Below are 18,584 nucleotides of genomic sequence, written 5' to 3'. Positions count from 1 at the left end.
GAATCCCTTGTAACTTGGGGCAAGATCCACAATTCTACGTAAGAATAAGTAGGCCAAGTTTGCGCGCAGATCTAACCAAGTCGCCGCAGGACAGGCGGTTGGTGTATTGTTAGTATATTGCCATTTGGAAAATTGATTCGTCAGGTTTCGATGTTATTATTCCATCCGTTATCAGACTCCTTATCTTTCGGGGAAATCGCACACCACGATAATCGCGTGTCTACATCATTGGTGCATGCGTGCGTCAGTTCGCGTCTTTTAGTGTGATGTGTTCTCTCTTTGATACACGTGTGTATAATAAACCCGAAGACGTGACTCAGAGCGGTGCAGAGCTTGGAGTGTCCCGCGATATAAGCGTACGGCGTGCTTCTTAGTACAGACCGCAGCTCCGAAGCCAACTGACAGTTGAATCGTATATTATTTCACGCCAAAGAGTCGTGGCGGATAGTCGCCAATGTGTCGTCAGTTATATTTGCATTCAATTCTTTCATCAACACTCGCTCATACGGGTTATGGTTGAACGGTAACGATTTTTCATTTCAAAATTCGAACTTGCCAACGGATCCAAACTTTCGCGCGCAAACGCCGCGTGCTTGTGTTTTGTTTGTTGTCAACCCTGTGAGTGATCATTGAAGTTGATGCTGAGAAGCAAATTTCTACACCCGAGGATTCAATCTGAAGAAGAGTACCTAAACCTCATTGAGGAATTTGGTAAGCATTGTTCTTTATATTCAATAACGTAGAAAGTAGTTTAATTGCTTTTACCTGCATGATCATTAATACGAGAGTTAGTTCTTTGTTTATCGCGATTTAGAGAATTCCTCCGCAACTGTGCGTTGCTCGTTCAACAAACGGGGACTACATAGCTTAATTGACTTAAAGGTCGTTCATATAATGATCAATGAAATATTCTGTACGGCTTTTCACCTGTACAATTTTATAACTAGGTTAGAATACATGAGTAACGTGATAATGGTAGACGGCCTGTGGACCGTCCAATCGGTAACAACGCGTGATTCGAACGATCGTTTATCTTCCATCAATTATTAGTCTAAAACAACAAGTGATTATAGCTGGACGTACCGTACACTATAGCCAACCTGGTGCCACTTACACACGGGTGTAACTTTTTGAAAAATTTTAATAACCATCTTTGACTTCGGGCTCATTCAGCCGGCGAAAACAAGACGTAGAAAATTTCTTTATGCATACAAATCTTGACATATACATGCATACGCAGCCATACGTACGTTGCGGTCGTGACTCCGCTATTTTGATCTTCACCAAGCGGTATATGTCTATGCATACAGCGAGAATAGCTTATTGCAATAGCAGGTTATTTTTTGCAAAACGAAAGAGAATTGTATGTATCTAGAAGACGTCACAGGGCGGGGATGGGATTCACGAAAAAAAAGATACACGATAACAGGTCCCCACCTCGTATACTTGTTATACGTGTTGTTTTATCGTAAGCTCATATCGCAAAAACAATAACATATTTTTGTTACACGGATGTACGAAGAGTTTTTTTCATCACGTACAGCACTGTCTCACTTTCCTTGAACTTATGTATGTACGTAGGTACGCATACTGGATCCGATGGAAATGGTCATATTATAGATTCGTTTGCAACGATGCACCGTCTTACGATGATTGCAAAATGTGTTTACTTATTTGCAAATTGTCAACTTGACGCTCAAACAGCAGAGTGTAACACGCGTAACCCAAGGTAGCGGGAATCATCAGCCAATCAAATATTGCACTGCATCATCTTATTTCACCTGCGGTTGCGGTAGAAAGTTTCGTTGAGCATAAACAGCACATCTCACAGTGAAAAGTCTTTGATTCGTAAAGAGTGACCCTCGGCGATCATTCTCGGCCATATTTAACCGCAGTCTGTCCTCAGCTGAGGAAGATCGAATTATAGGAGGTCTTCTCTCCGACAAATACCCTGCAGAAGGACCTTGAAGGAGCAGTGCCCGGAATATTTTTCATTGGGACTGCGACTCGAGTAAGCCTGCGTTTATTTTTCGCGCCATAAAATAATTGGGGTCATTCAGTGTCGTTTCGATGTTAATGAACCTGCGTCTCGTTCAGTCACGTCGCAGTTTCTGTACCGAGGAACGATAATATACATACATATAGTGATGAAGCATCGAGGGTTGGGGGCTTTCGCTTTTATACTTATCTTTATACGCGTTTCACTTTATATTCCTATCGTTGACCCGTGCAGCCGGCAACGTTTTTCACACCGCGAATAAAATTTTATTTTTGGTTCCCCCTCACCATGCGGCACCTTTTTATATTCTCAAAGGTCACGGGGCATTAGGTATCTGAGAAATTGACATTAAATTTCATTTTAACGGAATTAAGACGCACTTCAGTTTTACACGTTAAAAATAAAATTTCTGACGAAACACTTTGCGTGATATCTGTATACATGTATATGTATTACCATATGTTCCGATCATCCGCTAGCTGTAAGAGATTTCTTTACCTACTGCGAAAAACTCGACAAGACACTGCTTTGATTCTCGTGTGAATTTCTTTACACAAAGCTTTGTATGTACCATGCTGCAACTAGTACGAGTGTCGCTGACCTGGGGCCAGTGCTTATACACTTTATCTCAAGGTCGCGACGAGGTGTGGCGACTCAATGCCACTGTCATTGCGGGGGCGCAGACGGAGACGAATTGCATTACCAATGCAAAAAATAAATGCAAATAATTAACGATTGGACTTGCGCTCAAGTTGGGTGGGCTTCGTTTTATCTCATTTATCGTCTCACGTTGATGGTTATAGTTAGCAATAACGATCGGCAACGACGACGAGCATGCAGGTTGGCATACCTTTACAGCACTGGAGTGCGGCGTCATCCAATTAGGTAACACCTTGCCCTGCTGGTTGGACAGTATATTTATCTCAGAGCCGCGTGTCGAATGCAGTCGGGGTTCTGACCCCAATCGTATGTGGAAAAATAAAAGAAGAATACACAGGCTTGGAGTAACTACTTCTTTGTTATTTTTCTTATATAAATACAGGGACGATGATGATGCGACCGAAGGATAACCCCTTTACCGGAGAATCTTATCTCTCTTGAAACTTGACGCGATATATCTAATCGATGTCTAGACCTACTGATAAATGGAGGGAACACTGAAAGTGTACACCTACTCTTCATCCGCTTGTACAGCGAGGTATTATTTTTAGAACGTTGGGTTCTTTGTAATTCCGTTCTCGTCGAAGTCCGGATCCACAAAGGTCAGAAGCCTCGCTCTTCTTCCCGTTGAATACAGCTTGCTCTGCGGGATATCACATGCACCATATGCACAGAAACCAAACACCATCTTACATTTGTACGACATTTGTCGGAATGATAACACGTCTAGACTGTACCTCTTTGTCGACAAATTTTGGCACACGATATGATTGTTCGAACGAAACTCCTTCGTTCCTTTGTGAAAATTTGATGATTGCGGACTTAATACTGTATTGAGAGAATTACGAAATTTGTCACTCGAATGACATGAAGTTCGAGGAAATGGTAATACTTCCAAAGAGGAAAAAACCTGAATTATTTCGATGACCTTTATAACACACTGTATAACACACTGTAAACTTATGAGGCAAAAAGAAATCCGAGAATTGGGCATGTAGGAATAAAAAATATTTAAACATTTTATGAGGAAAGACTTGCGTGGAAGACGTTTTTCAAGGATTACAATTTATTACTGCCAAACAGGACAGTCATTAGAAATGATCATCAATTATAGACGCATATCACCCCGACGTGTTTTTCGACTCGAAATTTTCCATTCCGTATACTCAAACATCTCCAAACCGGCACCTAGAACTATTGGATTGTTGGGACGTAACAAAATAACTTGGGATATCCGGTACAGCTGGTAAGCCAGGAGAGAGTCAGAGGTGAGTGAGGGTGACCGAGACAGCAATAGACAGATGAGCAGGCAGATGCGCATTTCATTCGAGGTATTCCTTTTAGAGAGCTGATCTTGAGCGTCTCTCTCAGAATCATACGAGTACATTATGTATAGTAAAACTTCCTAGGATAGCTAGATTATTATACATCCAATTAACGGGCGAATTTCATCAGAGTTTGAAATCACTCACTGGAATCTTTCATTATACACTGTTGGATGACAAAACAGTCTAGACACGTGGCAAATACAGTTTTCTTTGCTGGCACTACGTCAACGACGCATCGTATACGTTTACCATATACCGTACAACAATTTTCTCGGAACCGGTACATATTACGATTTATACCGCGCTTCGTAATTTATTATCTAACAACAAAACCATGTCGTCGTACCGCTTTGGCTCAAATCATCACTCGACGCGCCAAAGATTGAATGAAGCGATTGATGAGCTTCTTCGATTCTTTATTTACTTATTTATTTACTTCTCGTTGAATGCGTAACGAACATGGACTCTCTGGCCGCATCTGGACTTAGGCAGGATATCGAAAGGAAGCGAAAATTTGTGAAATTATCGGCTATCAAACGTGTCATCGGTGGAATAAATGAACGTAAACTGGTTCCGTGATGTAAGCCATATATAACGCCATGAGGGTCCGTCGATTGACCCTGCTGGTCATGTATACCTACCCATATTGAAATTGCAGGCGTAAATAGGCAGAACCTGTTTCCTGACGAGCTTACTGTATCCGACTCTTTAACAGTTATATGTATGGGTGTATTTTCCCCCAAGGTCGTCCGACGCGTACATTCACGTACGTTTATACAGGTGTGTAATCGCGAAGAGATCGACATTTGAATACGTGTACTCAGTTTTCCTGTACTCGGAAAACGTGCAAAAATAGAAGATGACAGTGTAAATCTACAGCGATCAACGTTTATACACTTGGCGCGTTCAGGGTGAATGAAAACGTCACGGTGGTTTCATGGAAAACCAGCAAACTTGCGCGGATTTGAATAAAGATAACAAACAATACTTACACATGGACACCATTTCTGCCATTGCGGTAAAAGACGAGAGAATATATTACGCATAAAAAGTTACAGGACGTATTCAAATCAGTATACATTACTAAAGACGCTGTACACGTCATCGATAATCGTAGAATTGATTACGTTCTCGCGGGCTTGCAGTAACTGCTAACCACGGCCAGAACTGAGTATAATTTCAACGTCGTTATACCTCATGAAGTACCTCATATGTTGTACATAGCCAATTTGAAGCAACGGCTAGTGAGCGATTTCATCATCCTTCTCCGTTAACACCTGACTATTCATTATTATACCGGTGCGGCGGTCGTATAATGATAAGCCGAAACGAGCCGTCATTACATGAGACTGCCGTATCAACAAATACCGAGGATACCATATTAATCATTTCTAAAAAGGTATCAACCACGTGAGTCACGGAGGTGACCGAGTTCTCTGTTTGAGCACTGTAACCCACTCAGGATTCGAAAATATGTATGTATAACTTTTCGCCCTCTGTAGCACCGCAAACCAATCCATCGTTCACCAGCACTTGAACCAGGTACCGAATGACGCAAGTCGGCCGGGTCACGGCCGTGTCACGCGTGTCCCGCAACTGACCTTATTCAAGCGATTTCCCATAGTCCGTAGGACTCACGAGTAACGAGGAATCTTGCCGATACCTAGAATCCCGCATACGTTATTCCTGGAAGTGGAATTCCAATCTTACGCGTAACCAGCGCTCTTCGTGCCGAGTCACCGAGAGGTTCGGGGAAGGAGACGTATCGTCCCGGTAGCCTGCTCTAGCCTCTGAGAAATATCAACGCAACGGGAAAGGGATCACACTGATTTATCGCCGACTACGCGCCGGCGCAGTGGGCGAAGTGGATGACCAGGTCGGTCGGGACGGGGAGCCCCGCACGAGGAGAGAGGGTCGAATCTCGCGTGGCTCCGTTCTGCCTCCATGTGCTCGTGACTCCTTCGGCGCCACGCGGGGGCTCGACCGCTGCGGTAATGCGCATGCGCGGGGCCTGCGCATGCTGCAGTCAGCGCCGTATCAAGGCTTTGGAGTACCCCGCGCCGCGGTTCCCGCTGAAGAAATGACGGCTTAGGGTTTAAAGAGGTTTGGTTGGCCGAACGTTGACTTATTGCTAATTTTGTTATGAGGGAATCGTGCATCGAGTATTCAACGAATTATAATAATCGCGAGCTAGAAAGAACTTTTCAACGAGACGAAAATAGAAAATACCGGAATTTAAAAGCAAACGCTTCGATATCGAGGATTCGTTTAAAATCGTTTAGAAATTGTGGTCAATCTGGTATTAGTACGTGTGGCAATATTGAATGAACTATTCGAAAAATTAATATCTGTTTTAGTGAAGTGAGAAGAAAATGAGCCATCGTAGATTGGATTGCTTGAATGTACTGGATTAAAAAAAAAATATTTTGAAGCAATTTGAAGTGAATCATAGATATGTAAGCTATTGGTTATAATTCCAGTATTTTTTATTTTTCTAGCTCACAAATACAACAGTGTCATACATATTCAACATACAAATAATTGTTAATAAAATTGATAAGAAGTAGGTATCGATTTTTAGCCAACCAATCTCCGTAATTCGCTTGTAATGCAAATCTTCTGTCTTGTTGGAAATCCGTCATCAGTTTTAGCAACACAAACAGCTGATGACATGAGACAAGTTCTTCTTAAATTGGAGAGGTTTAAAGTACGGAGGGAAAGCTTATAACAGAAAACAACACCGGAAATCTAGGAAACGAGTGATTCGAGTATTTCAACTTCCTAGAATTGAGGCGGATACTGTACGCGGGTGCTAGAATCGGTGTATCACGATGTTAACGCGATTAAAAAACGGATGGAGCCAGACGTTCCGATCAGCTGTGATGATAACGAAGTTCATACCTTGTATTATTCATGCGATGATAACGATGAAATGAATTGAACGGTTCTTCGCTCCGAAAAGTTTTCACGAATACGTTGACACGTGATCTTTCTATTTTTGCCAGATTCAAACTGACCGTCACAAATTGAACTTTCGACATATCAATGACTGCTATATGATTCGATAACTGGCGGATCTTGATGGAATTTGGTGGGCCAATATGTCTTGAAAATTATTGTTGAAAAATACAAAAACTGAAAACATTGAGGATTCATTGCTTAATTCACAAAAAACAAATCCGGCCACTTTTGCACATGATATAACAGAAGAAATTACCGATCTTTTATGCCTCTCTGGTTTCTTCTATTTTGCGTTACCACTGCGTCAAGGGCTCTGTTGCATAGCTGATGAGTATTTGGCAGCTTGCTTTCCGGGTGCTCCGAATGTTCCACTGTTGCGTAATTTGTTTGGCAATATCTGAGGTCAGGTTGTGACCGCGTTATCGACTCCGGGGATGGTAAGTCGAATACATCAATATAGTTTCGCGATCGATACACGTACACATGCACGTGCACGAATAACCTACCTGTCCACTTACAAGTTACCACTTGATCAGTTTAAAAATAGTCAACGAACCTCTGCCGATTGATCGCCGGATCGCTATCAGCTACTTTCACAGGAATTCGATAGATATCGATCGGGGTTGGCGGCTGGAGGCGGCTGACACGGTTCGACGTATCTGCAGGCAAGTTTCAAAATCAATGGCTTTTCCCAACAGCGTGCACGATACACCAAACCTTAGATGAGATATAAAAAATGCAAGATATTATCACTTGATGTATTTAACTGAAACTGCAAAGTTGGTGAAAGTCCAAATCAAGTCGAAATGACCGCGCGCTAGACAAATGACGAAACATGTTTCTTGTTTTCTGTTCTGTGTTTTAGTTAAAAAATTTTTAGCGTAAGATCACGTCCGATTTAAGACTGTTTTCGGGAATCCGTTAAACTTTTTCGGATAAGAACATTGATGCGACTTGTTATTTTTCGTGTCGTCATCCTTCTGACGTTAGGAAATGCACTCTGCTCAGCTAGGATCGGTAAATTATGATATCATCAATCGACAACTGAATAGTTCGTAAAATATAACCTCAAAGCTCGTTTCGCGGCGAAATAAATCAATGAATAATCTGTATGATATTTATTTACTTTTGGCTGACCAGCGCGCACTTTCCGAGTATGGCACGGTCGTTTTACGAATAATTCGATATCGATTCAAAGTTGTAAGAAAAACTCATCCCGATTTTCGTGATTTTTACTCTTGAATCGGTCACGTGACATCGTGCTCAAAACAGCCAAAACCAATTGGCAGTTCTCCGGCAGTTTTCCCCAACTTCCGGGGTCAGTCGACCCCGCATCTCGGAACCCATTAATCCCGGCTAGACGTACGTTCCTGACCCGGGATGCTGGAGAGGGCAGCGAGACGCCGGTGTGGTAGCCCTACGCGGGAAAAACCGTAAACCACGAGAACGAGTCGGCGCGTAGTTATTGCTTCTTCGGCTTTTGGTGCGCGCGCGCACGCGACGTTAGTGCAATTTAGTTCGCCGACGCGCTTCGAAGTCGACGTACATACATTCGTATACACGACGATACATCTCGCTCAGCCGAGTAAAGGGTACAATAATTATCACGTAGTCGGGCAGTGCCGTGATAAATATCGCCTGTTCCTGGCGCCGTTACGTAACCCGTTGGACAGAGTAACTGGTTGGTCCCCGGGTCCATTCATCGAACCGACTTCGATTCCTCGCATCGCGAATTTAAAGCAAGCCAGACGCGTTAGGCACGCGCCCCGAGATACGGTGCGAGGCAGGAAGAGGGGGGGGATTGAAATGCGTAGATCACCGCGTGGTGTACTCAACAGTTTTCGATCGCCGACTACGACGACTACGACGACGACCGCAGCACCAGCAGCATCAGGTAGTCGAAACGCGGAGCTGTCGAAACACGCGGATCGCGTCCTAAAAGGACCGGAGAGCATCAGCAGCGCCCAGCTTTTAGATTCAGCCGCAGTTGGCTCGAGTGCGCCAGTTGAACGGGTTGTGTCGGGAAAAACGTTCGTCTTTTGTCGCGTCGCGGTGTGAAGATAACTGAATACGTGATTTTAAATAAACCCCGCCCCCAGCTGCCGCCGCGGTATTGAAAGTGCCCGTTGTGTTTCTTGTGCCGACCTCTTCTTAACGGACAACCTACCCGACGGGGTCACCTCAACGGACGTCTCATCCACCAGAGAAATCGAGATATGGCGGACCCTGAGATCGCAGCCTTCGCCAGCGTGCAGGCTCCGCTCCTGGTCTGCGGGATATCGATAATACTGGGTGTCATCGGTCTCGTCGTTGCCTACCTCATCAATCGACCCAACGAACGCTCGGAGGGGGGCTCAAAGACCGTCGATAGTAAGTCTCCGCAAGCCGTTGTTTTCATATTTTATGACTCAACCCCCACAGCGTGACGTCCGCGTCGCCACCCCGTCATAAACGTGCCTTCGTTATCCCTCGAGAAGGGCAGACAACTTCTCGCAGATCGAAAGTACGCGAGGTTGCCGCTCGGCGGGCGTACGAAATAGCGTAGATGCTTCGTCGCGTCACTTCCGGCCTACTTTTCAACACGGCACGCGACTCTAACCTCGAACTTAACCCTCCCTCGTTTTGGGGGGCGCCATATTTGAAAGCACCCCGCTCCCAAAAAAACCGAACGAAAGATCGGTGGGATTTTTAATGAACTATATTCATGTCTGTGCATTATGTGTATAAGCGGTCGTATTATCGGAGTGTGAGCTTAATTAACCGTGTGATATGCTTGTCCGTGTTACTTGTACAGGTAGAAGAAGAAGAATGAGAAAAGCAGAATAACTTGTTTGATGTACTAATTAAGTTTGCCGAACGTTCCAGACCTTGCTTTTCCGTTTTTATTTTTTCTTATTCTCGTCGTTCTTCTTCTATTTGCAAAGATACACCAAAGATGATACCATTTTATACTGAAAATTACTACACCTGTTGTAGCAGGGTAATACGAAAATTATCTAATTTTTACGGACAATTACGCGGCTCGATATGGCGAATATTGTAATCTTCCCCTTGAACCACCGATAATCACGATTCGTGTCAAGGCCAACTGTTCAATCAAGCGATTAATAAATTGCCAGCACTTCGCACGAATAAAATCCTTCGTCGAGTCAGACTAGTGCCAATGTGCATGTCTCGTACAATATGAACTTTAGTTTCCTTATCATATATTCCACCAAGTCTTATATTTAGATTTATTTTTTTTTTCTCTATTATCGTCTACCCATCCCCACGTGTTCTCGATATCATGTCTAGCCGCTGCTGTTTCTCTATTATAGAACTGAAATTACGAATTTGTTGTATATCAGGAGTGTCGAAAATGAAAGAGGTGAGACAAATGTTTGACGAGCCATTCGCTTATAATACATCGCATGTTTGTATGACAAATATAAAAATGATTTCGTATATTGTGTTTGCACCTGTAACCGGAAGTATAATATAATTTTGCGATAAATGTAATTCAAGTTAGATGTGATGAGGCGAGGCATATGTATTAACAACGTGCATGTATGAACAGCGTTTACACTGTGATAACACTGTCAAAAAATGAATATTATTTATCGTTCTTCCGTATCTATGTACCGACGTTTCAATATACATATAATTGAACAGCTGATGATGATGATAATGGTAATGATACATCGCGACGAGGTCGCGGAGTCGAATTGAGCGTGCAAAGAATAATGGCAGTTTCGGAAAAAAAATAGGAAGAAAATAAAAAAAAAAAAAAGAAAAATAACGAACAAACAATTTTCAACTTCCAAAATAGCGTACGCGTACAATATAAATACGCGGAGCGTATGAAAACAAATTGAGGATTACAAAAGTTTTAAAAGATAATTATCGCCGCACGTATGCAGGTTAAATAACCGCGCTGTAAACTGTACAGGATTTGAAACGATGTTGTTGGAAATCTGACAATTAGTTTAGACTGTTCGCGAACGGAATTGTTAACGAATGGAATAAACAGGACCCTTTTTTTTTTGTCTTTTTCTCATTTTCTCTTTTTTCATTTCGGTATGCCGCATGCGTGTCCGCCGTTCGTCGTTATTACAGACATAGTATGTAACAGTCAGACGTATAATAAAATATGCGATATTGACAGAACTGAAATTATTCACGTCGCATAATGTGGAACAAAGTTGTTTTGAGTAACGATGGTAAGAACCCGATTATTCAGATGTGTCTACCACCTATGTAGCACGCAATTGTCGCTGCAGTATTTTTTCTTTCTCATCGTTTTCGTTTCATTTTTTCCCCCAAGTTTTATTAAGGTTGCCAATTATTTTAGGCTAGTGGGGTCTGGGGGCCTTATAGTTACGCATCCAAACATCGACCTCTCCGATCGCGACGACGATACGACCGGGCGGTGTTTGCTTCAAATTTAGGTCGTATACTCGTTTAAATCAAGCGATAACGAACATCCCGCCTCAGTCAGATGCGCGACAAGTTGATATTAGGTGGTGAGTCGATTGAATTGCGACTCGATTTTCGGGTTTTTATTCTCTCGTAGATGTTGTTTGTTTCGTTTTTCGATTGTTAGTTGGAATCTGTACAATTCTTATCGGCAAATACATTCGATTTTTCCCTACTCGAGATGAAAGATTATATGTACGTACATATTTGAGTGAATAGTTCAAGTGGATGTATGTATATGTAAAAGTATGAAAAACGTTCGTGTAAGTGTAACGAATTATAGGTACTTGTGTTTTATGTGTAATAGAATTATTCATTGCCACGAGGGAATTTCAATTCTGCCAAAATGTTTTTACGTGATGAATGAAAATAGCAAATCACTAATTATTCTAGTCAAAGGCAGCTGAACTCGTTTTTTTTTTTTTTTTTTTTTTTTTTTTTTGTTACCCGTGACACACTTTCTACGGATCAAATCTGAAACTTATATCGCATCTAGATAAGATATCTGGGAAACTCGAAAAAAAACTGTCATCAAACGTATGACTTATGTACCTGATGTTCGTACCGAACGTATTAATCATGAAATTTCTGTTTACAGTGTAAACGATCGCGTGAGGAGAGAGTTTGCCTTAATATCTTGATTTTTATCTTCTCCTAAAAGAATAAAAAATGTGATTTTATCGCTGCTTGATGAGGTTAAATCGATCGGTTGAAGTTTGTTGAAATTTCAATTCATTCTCGTTGGACGAATTTAAGTATGAAAAAATGTTACATTTAAATGTAACCTATCGTTCGACCAATTGTATAAACAAATTACAAGCCGTTGAATGAAACTACCTCTTGGTATTATGTATTTTACGAAATCCCCCGATAAGATACGCGAGCTTGCTGTTATTTCCTTCACACGCGTTTATACGACACTGTAATTAAATTTTGACAAAACCGAAACCTACCAATTACCTCATATCGGATATATATATATAATTAGCTTATATCCGTCGTCTAAAAATATTTTTTCTAATTATTGTCGCAATTAAGCGGTTGCCTTTAATCAGAGAACCGATTTTTTCCGCATGCCTACGTAATATCCTTCCCACAATATGGGACTTAACACTCCAACTTACACGAAGTTACAGCGATACTCCGGACGTATAAGCCTGCTTGAGTAAAATCGCGGTAAACATTGTATTTTTATTTTTGTTCATATGAAATCATTCTCACTAAAATGAGAACATATTATCTAATAGAATTGATTGGAAACTTCCCATCATAAATTCCGAACGCGGTGAGGTCAATAATGATGATCTAACAAGACGGTTCCTATACATCCTCTTGAGTGCGTCATCATCGATACTTGTTATGCCGAGAGGAAACGGTGAAACTTGTTGATGCTGAAGTTAGTAACGTTATTGTAATGATTCGTGTTTCGGTACACCCGTTATTTCGTAAGTTCAGGAATCTCTGAAACGCAGATAAATTATAATAAGGCAAAAGTTATTCAAATTTTAAAAAATTAATCACGGATTACCGAATTTCAAACAATCTGGAAGTTGCGAAGTGAGGTTTTTTTTTCAATATATGCATCGTTACATCAACGTTACAAGCTTCAATCTCGTTATTGTCGACTAACCAACAACGCAACTTGCAATTCGCCACTTTACGCGGAAGAGTTTTACGTCTCGTGTCACGTTTCGAGTAAAGTTGGCTGACCTGATTTGCCGACGAAAATATCCCCGCGGTACGACTTCGCCGACCAATAGCGTTCGATTATCCTGCGCATGCGCACTCGGACGCTCAGCCCGTTAAGTTTCACCCTTTCCTCTCTTTCTTGGCAATGTTGTTTCACAATCGATCGCCTATAACATTCGATGACCGCATCACGTCGTCGTCGTTCTCCTCGTTATTCTCATTATCGTCGCTAAATCACATCGATGAATTTTCTCCCTCTTAGCCGCGTTTCCAACAGTCAGCCGATCGTGATGCATGCTGCCTATTATCAACCAGGGCCATCCTGTGATTGATGGAGATGATTTCCGTTTCAGGGTCTGCCTCCCTTCTCCTTCTCTCTCTCTCTCTTTCTGTCAGGATTCGTTTCGGCTTATTATTTATTACGATAGGTGTATTTTTCTTTTTCACTTCTAACATCTCTTGTGATCTGGATATTGTCCGCGTGTATGTGTGTGTTTATTTTTTTCTTCTCCAATCATTCCTCTCCGTTGCTATAATAATCGTATTGTAATGTGAAAAATGATGTCTCAGCACGTTTATAAATATAAATATATGTATATATGTATATATATATATATATATATATATATATAGGTAATGACTTCCGCGTTGAGGAACTCTGCATATTACACGGACATCTATCCTGGCCATCGGTACTCCGTACCCACTTTATGCCTACCTACATATCCACCTATAATGCCGTACGTTGCGTAACTCATTTAAATGCGAGGACCATAATTATGTGGGGGACCTTGTACATTTATACGTTTCAGTTCATTTAGCAACATGTTATACGTGAAACGGCATAGCAGCAGCTCGAACGCAATTATATGCAAGAGGCAAAAAGGGTGTTTGTTACAAACGAATAATTATAATCAATCAAATATATGTGTTATTCTTGTTCCTTTTCTTGTTGCGGTAGTTTTTTTTTTTTTTTTTTTTATCATTTTCTGTCTGCATTTTTTTCAACACTTACTTGATCAACTCAACAGAGTTTTTGTATGCATGATTAATACGATCGTTATATTTACGTGTATGCAAGAAATTATACAAGCTATACTTTTTTTTTTTTTTCAAACCAATGTTCTTCCATTTTTTATCTAAATTTTCCTTGTCAAAGTTATAGCTTTAATTTCAGACATTCGAAGGGTGAGCGAAATTTTGTAAGTTATTGAATAAAAGAAAAGAAATTACTGCCATCCTTGGCAAGTTAAACGAATTCAAATTAGATTTCCGGATACCTTGTTAGATATGTGTATCGGACGTTTTATATGAAAAAAAATCAGTCGGATCTCGGATATTTTTTTAATTTTGATTACAGGTAGTCATTGGGGAATTAGATTTTTGTGCTAATAAAAAAAAAAAAATAATAATTATAACAAAATATCGAATCTCAATATTCTGTTATATTTAACAAAACCAGAATAAATACAGAATACGTGCGCTCATTCCAAATTATTTTGTTGCTACATTTAGTTGGAAATATAAACATTGTTGTCAAGCATCGTATTGATTTTTTTTATGAAGAATTTGAAGGCTAACTACGAGAATTAAAAATGGTGGTTCCAAAAAGTTACTACACTATTTTTTGAATTTATTTTTGAAATTCCATTTACAAACATCCGTAAACCAGAAATAATTTCTATTTAGATGTAGAAAGAAAAACCCGTTCTTTCCATGAAGCTGATGCCAGCAAACAAACGTGTCAAACTTTTCGGAAATAGAAAAATCCAGTTCAGTTTTATCCTCAAATTCCATAAAAAAGTATTGGGGGTTCAAAATATGTCACAAAATTTTTATTTTCGGCCTTCACTACCTTATTCGAATGAACATTAAAACGTTTGTCTGCTTGTTTCAGCATCGTGTTATTTCAATTGGCGTCAGTGTTGAGAAAAAACAAAAAAATAATTGAATATCAGTAAAAAATAAAATCATAAATTGTACGAGTTACAGGTTAAAACCTCTGTTTTTTATCAATTCCTTTGTACAAACATTCACAGCGCCAACTTTCTTCGAGCATACTTTCCAAATACATATTTCAGCTGCATGAATAAAAAATTTTTGCGAAATAATTTGATTACGAGTATTCGTTTCCAAATTCAAATTCCTTGTTTACTGGACTGTTCTGCATCAATCTATTTGATCTTAACCCTCCGTGTGAGATCGTTGAATCTTTTGTAAAGCAGTCGTTTTCTGAATATCATTTGTTACGAACAATACTTCCAAACTTTTGATTCAGCCAACTTTTGAATAATGTAGTCAGCCCTGGGTACTTTAAAAAGAAGCTCTGAATTTTTTTTTCAATTTCTTGAAAACGTAGAACGCTTCGGCAAAAGTGTACGAACGAAAGGTGTGAAAAAAAATGAAGAAAACTAAATGGAAAAACAAGCGTTCGCACGAAGGGTCAACGTATTATCATTGCTTTTACTGAATGCTTGTTTTTTCTTTCTCTTCTTCATTTTCTTTTGAACCTGCAGACATTGGGATATAGGTGTATTTATAACGCTTGTTTATTAAGTTAACACCGCGGGTTGTCGGCGAGAATAAACAAATTAAAAAAAAATAAATAAAAATTTCCTTGTACACGTTATAAATACGGTCACATCGCAGGGTCAAGATGATATTAGCTCTGCGTGTTTTATATTACATTTTGTTGTTTACTTCGTCAACTTATTGCAATGTCATTGTACCGGACTACTTGTTGCACACGATTCTTTATGTAACAAGAGTATGTTACACGTTTTTTCACAAAGCACGAAAATGAGGTTAGGGTCGCGTAGCGACAGATTTGCTCGCGACAGCGCATGCGCGCAGTATAGAAAAATACCACTCTTACCGTCACAGAAACGGTTACTTTGTGTACGGAAAACACGCGTGAATAAACGTTTGATACATGCTCGCGTTGTAAAAAGTTATACATCGAATCCAGACATGTTTATTGTCCATAATATCGCAACAATTGAGTTGAACACCGAGACGAGTTACAGACAGAAAAACATTCGTTTTATGACAATACAAGCGCAGCGGCGTGTCTTTACCTGATATTGTTAGGTATAGGTCGTGCAATAAACGAATGGCCGAGCGCATAAAGCATCGAGTACAACCATCACCGAAGAGTGTCCCGACTAATTTGTTTGTTTTTGTATTCGGGACACACGACGCCGTTCGCTGTTGTATATATATGTATATTTAGTGTATATGGAGGACAGTGACACAGTTTTATTCAATCACTCATTTATTCGGTTTTTTTTTTCCTTCCTTTTTCTTTTTCTTTTTTTTTTCTTTTCTGCATCTTGGATTATCTTGGCCTGCTTATGCCGAGAACGCGCACTGCATGCACTCCTTGCACGTACGTACGTCGGATTATCGATTTTTTTTTTTTTTCACGCTTCTCTCTTTCTTTATCTTTGACCCGATCAAGAATCACGAAATCCTATAAGTCGTGGACCCATTTTTGTACCATTGTAACGAGATTCGGTATATCTCATGATGTTATTTTTGTTATGCTTTCATTTCATATTATTATTCAACGTTTTTTCTATCGTTAACAAAACCGTGCAGCTTATTGTTAGATTTTCTTTCTCCTCGTGAGGTTGAAGTTTGTAACTTTAACGTAAGGAAACGTTTTTTTTTTTGGGCGGGGTCACTTTTAGCATGTTTATAAAGACAAATTAACAATTTTTTTCCGAAACGTAAATTATTGCAAAAACGTTACGAACTTAAGCTTCGTTTCTCCACATAATTGGAAAAAAAATTCTTCTTCGTTTATACACTAGTTATTTAACAACGTCAAACTGCGTAGAATTTGCACGTCTTTCAAGTTACCGCAGTGACTGTAATTATAACCACATAAAGCAGGTATAATATGATATAATTTGAGGGGAAGTGTCTAGTCGGTATGAAAAAAAAAAAAAAAAAAAAAAAAATGCATACGTCGTATTGTCTGGTGCAGGCAAGTTGATTCCAAAACGAACGTTGCAAAAAATAAAGAAACTGATATAAATATAGGTGTACCTGTAACAACCTACAGTTGAGATCAGCAACGTATCTTATGTACTGTGTATTTATAAGGATTTATAAGACGGAAGAACAAACTGCACCTTGTGATACATTTGAGCATGAGGTGATGCTCGTGCAGTATGTGCTCAGAACAACGTATGGTGATCGGGTATCACGGCGAAACTTATACACCGCAGTCCTGAAATGGAAGCCAAGATCATGTCGGTGATAAGAGAATCTTCATACGTTTATCGTTATTTTGAAAGTGTTGCGGTTGCCGATGTTTACGCAGACGTATATACGAACGTATTTAGAAAGTGCAATATTCTCGTTCTGAGCTCGATTTATAGAAACCAACAATACGCCGATGACGCACGTCTTCATCCTCCTACCACGATCTGCTTTTGTATACCCCATCGTAAGTTCTACTTCAACGTATTATCCTCGGTGCCCGATATAGGCAGGATGTTGTGTTTGAGTTGAGCGGTGACTATAAAGTCAGGTACTTTGACCATCGACAATTAGCCACAACCTACCTCGAAGCCGGTAAATTCTTAGAAGAAAAGGTTCAAGTTTAATTAACGGAGGTGTACCAAATACAACATACCCTTAATCCTCGTTTCGCTTTATAGGCCTGTGTACAATTTAACCATATAATGGCTGTGTGTACACAATGAATAGCTAAATGGTCTAAGGAGCATTCGTTAAAATTCCTAAGAGCGTGAAGTTTGACAATCAGACGAATTGCTGTCGCCAACTTTTGGCCTCAGTCACGCATGATAGTTGTCATAACAAGCGAATGAAAAATGGTGGAGCTTTTCGCGATAGTTTTGCGTGACGCGTGTGGTCAATTTCTTCATCCTAGGGACGAAAGTGATTCCATGCGCGAACCTTGTAAAAAAGCAGTTGTTTCGAGAAGACGACCGTCATATTTTAGGTTACGTACGTCGCGGCAACCTGTAATCTGAACTTACGACGGTTGGTCAACCCATGACGTAAGGAAATAAGGTGAAACAATGTTAATACGCTTTAGTTGATACAATCAGAAAACATATCCAGGGTGACGTCATAAAGACAAGTCCCCGTTTTCAAAATTTTCGAATTTCGAGAGTTTCTCTGGTTTGCTCCGAAGTTGCTCTACATTGCTCCGGAAAAGTATTTCGGCAAACCCAAAATTGAACAAATAAGAATTAAAAGAAAAAAACCATTTTTCACACCAGCCCCCCGTTTTTGAACAAGTGATTTTTTCGCGGTTGCTCCAAGCTGCTCTAGTTGTTCCGAACATTGCTCCAGAACCACAATGCTGTCAAATGAATGGTGCTCAAACGAAAAACCAAAACTGGACGGGGAGGTTAACCCCCATTTTTTTACATAAAAATTTCTAAAAATGATTTCGGATAGGTGAAAACTTGCTCTGCATTGCTTTTGAATTTTTAACGAATCACGCGTCCATT

The 18,584-nt window shown here is 40.2% G+C and overlaps 2 protein-coding genes across 3 annotated transcripts in view; both read left to right on the top strand.

Moving 5' to 3' along the window:
• Positions 1–360: 360 nt before the first annotated feature.
• Positions 361–18,584, top strand: part of LOC124181935 (transducin beta-like protein 2) — a 51,965-nt gene continuing 33,741 nt past the window's right edge. Inside the window, exon 1 of the mRNA XM_046568663.1 lies at positions 361–711. Coding sequence (XP_046424619.1) covers positions 639–711 — 73 coding nt within the window. The 5' untranslated portion in view covers positions 361–638. The remainder of the gene's footprint in view (positions 712–18,584) is intronic.
• LOC124181933 overlaps positions 8,375–18,584 on the top strand; it is a 28,215-nt gene continuing 18,005 nt past the window's right edge. Inside the window, exon 1 of one of the 2 annotated variants that reach the window (XM_046568660.1) lies at positions 8,375–9,318. In XM_046568660.1, coding sequence (XP_046424616.1) covers positions 9,165–9,318 — 154 coding nt within the window. In that variant the 5' untranslated portion in view covers positions 8,375–9,164. Of the gene's footprint in view, positions 9,319–11,400; positions 11,687–18,584 lie in introns of those variants that run through there. The other variant, XM_046568661.1, reaches the window with a different exon arrangement.

This window comes from Neodiprion fabricii, chromosome 5 (assembly GCF_021155785.1).
Source record: "Neodiprion fabricii isolate iyNeoFabr1 chromosome 5, iyNeoFabr1.1, whole genome shotgun sequence".
In the NCBI taxonomy this organism is placed as follows: Eukaryota; Metazoa; Arthropoda; class Insecta; order Hymenoptera; family Diprionidae; genus Neodiprion; species Neodiprion fabricii.
The sequence above is the reverse complement of the archived record's forward strand: the minus strand, read 5'-3'. Positions and strand labels throughout refer to the sequence as shown.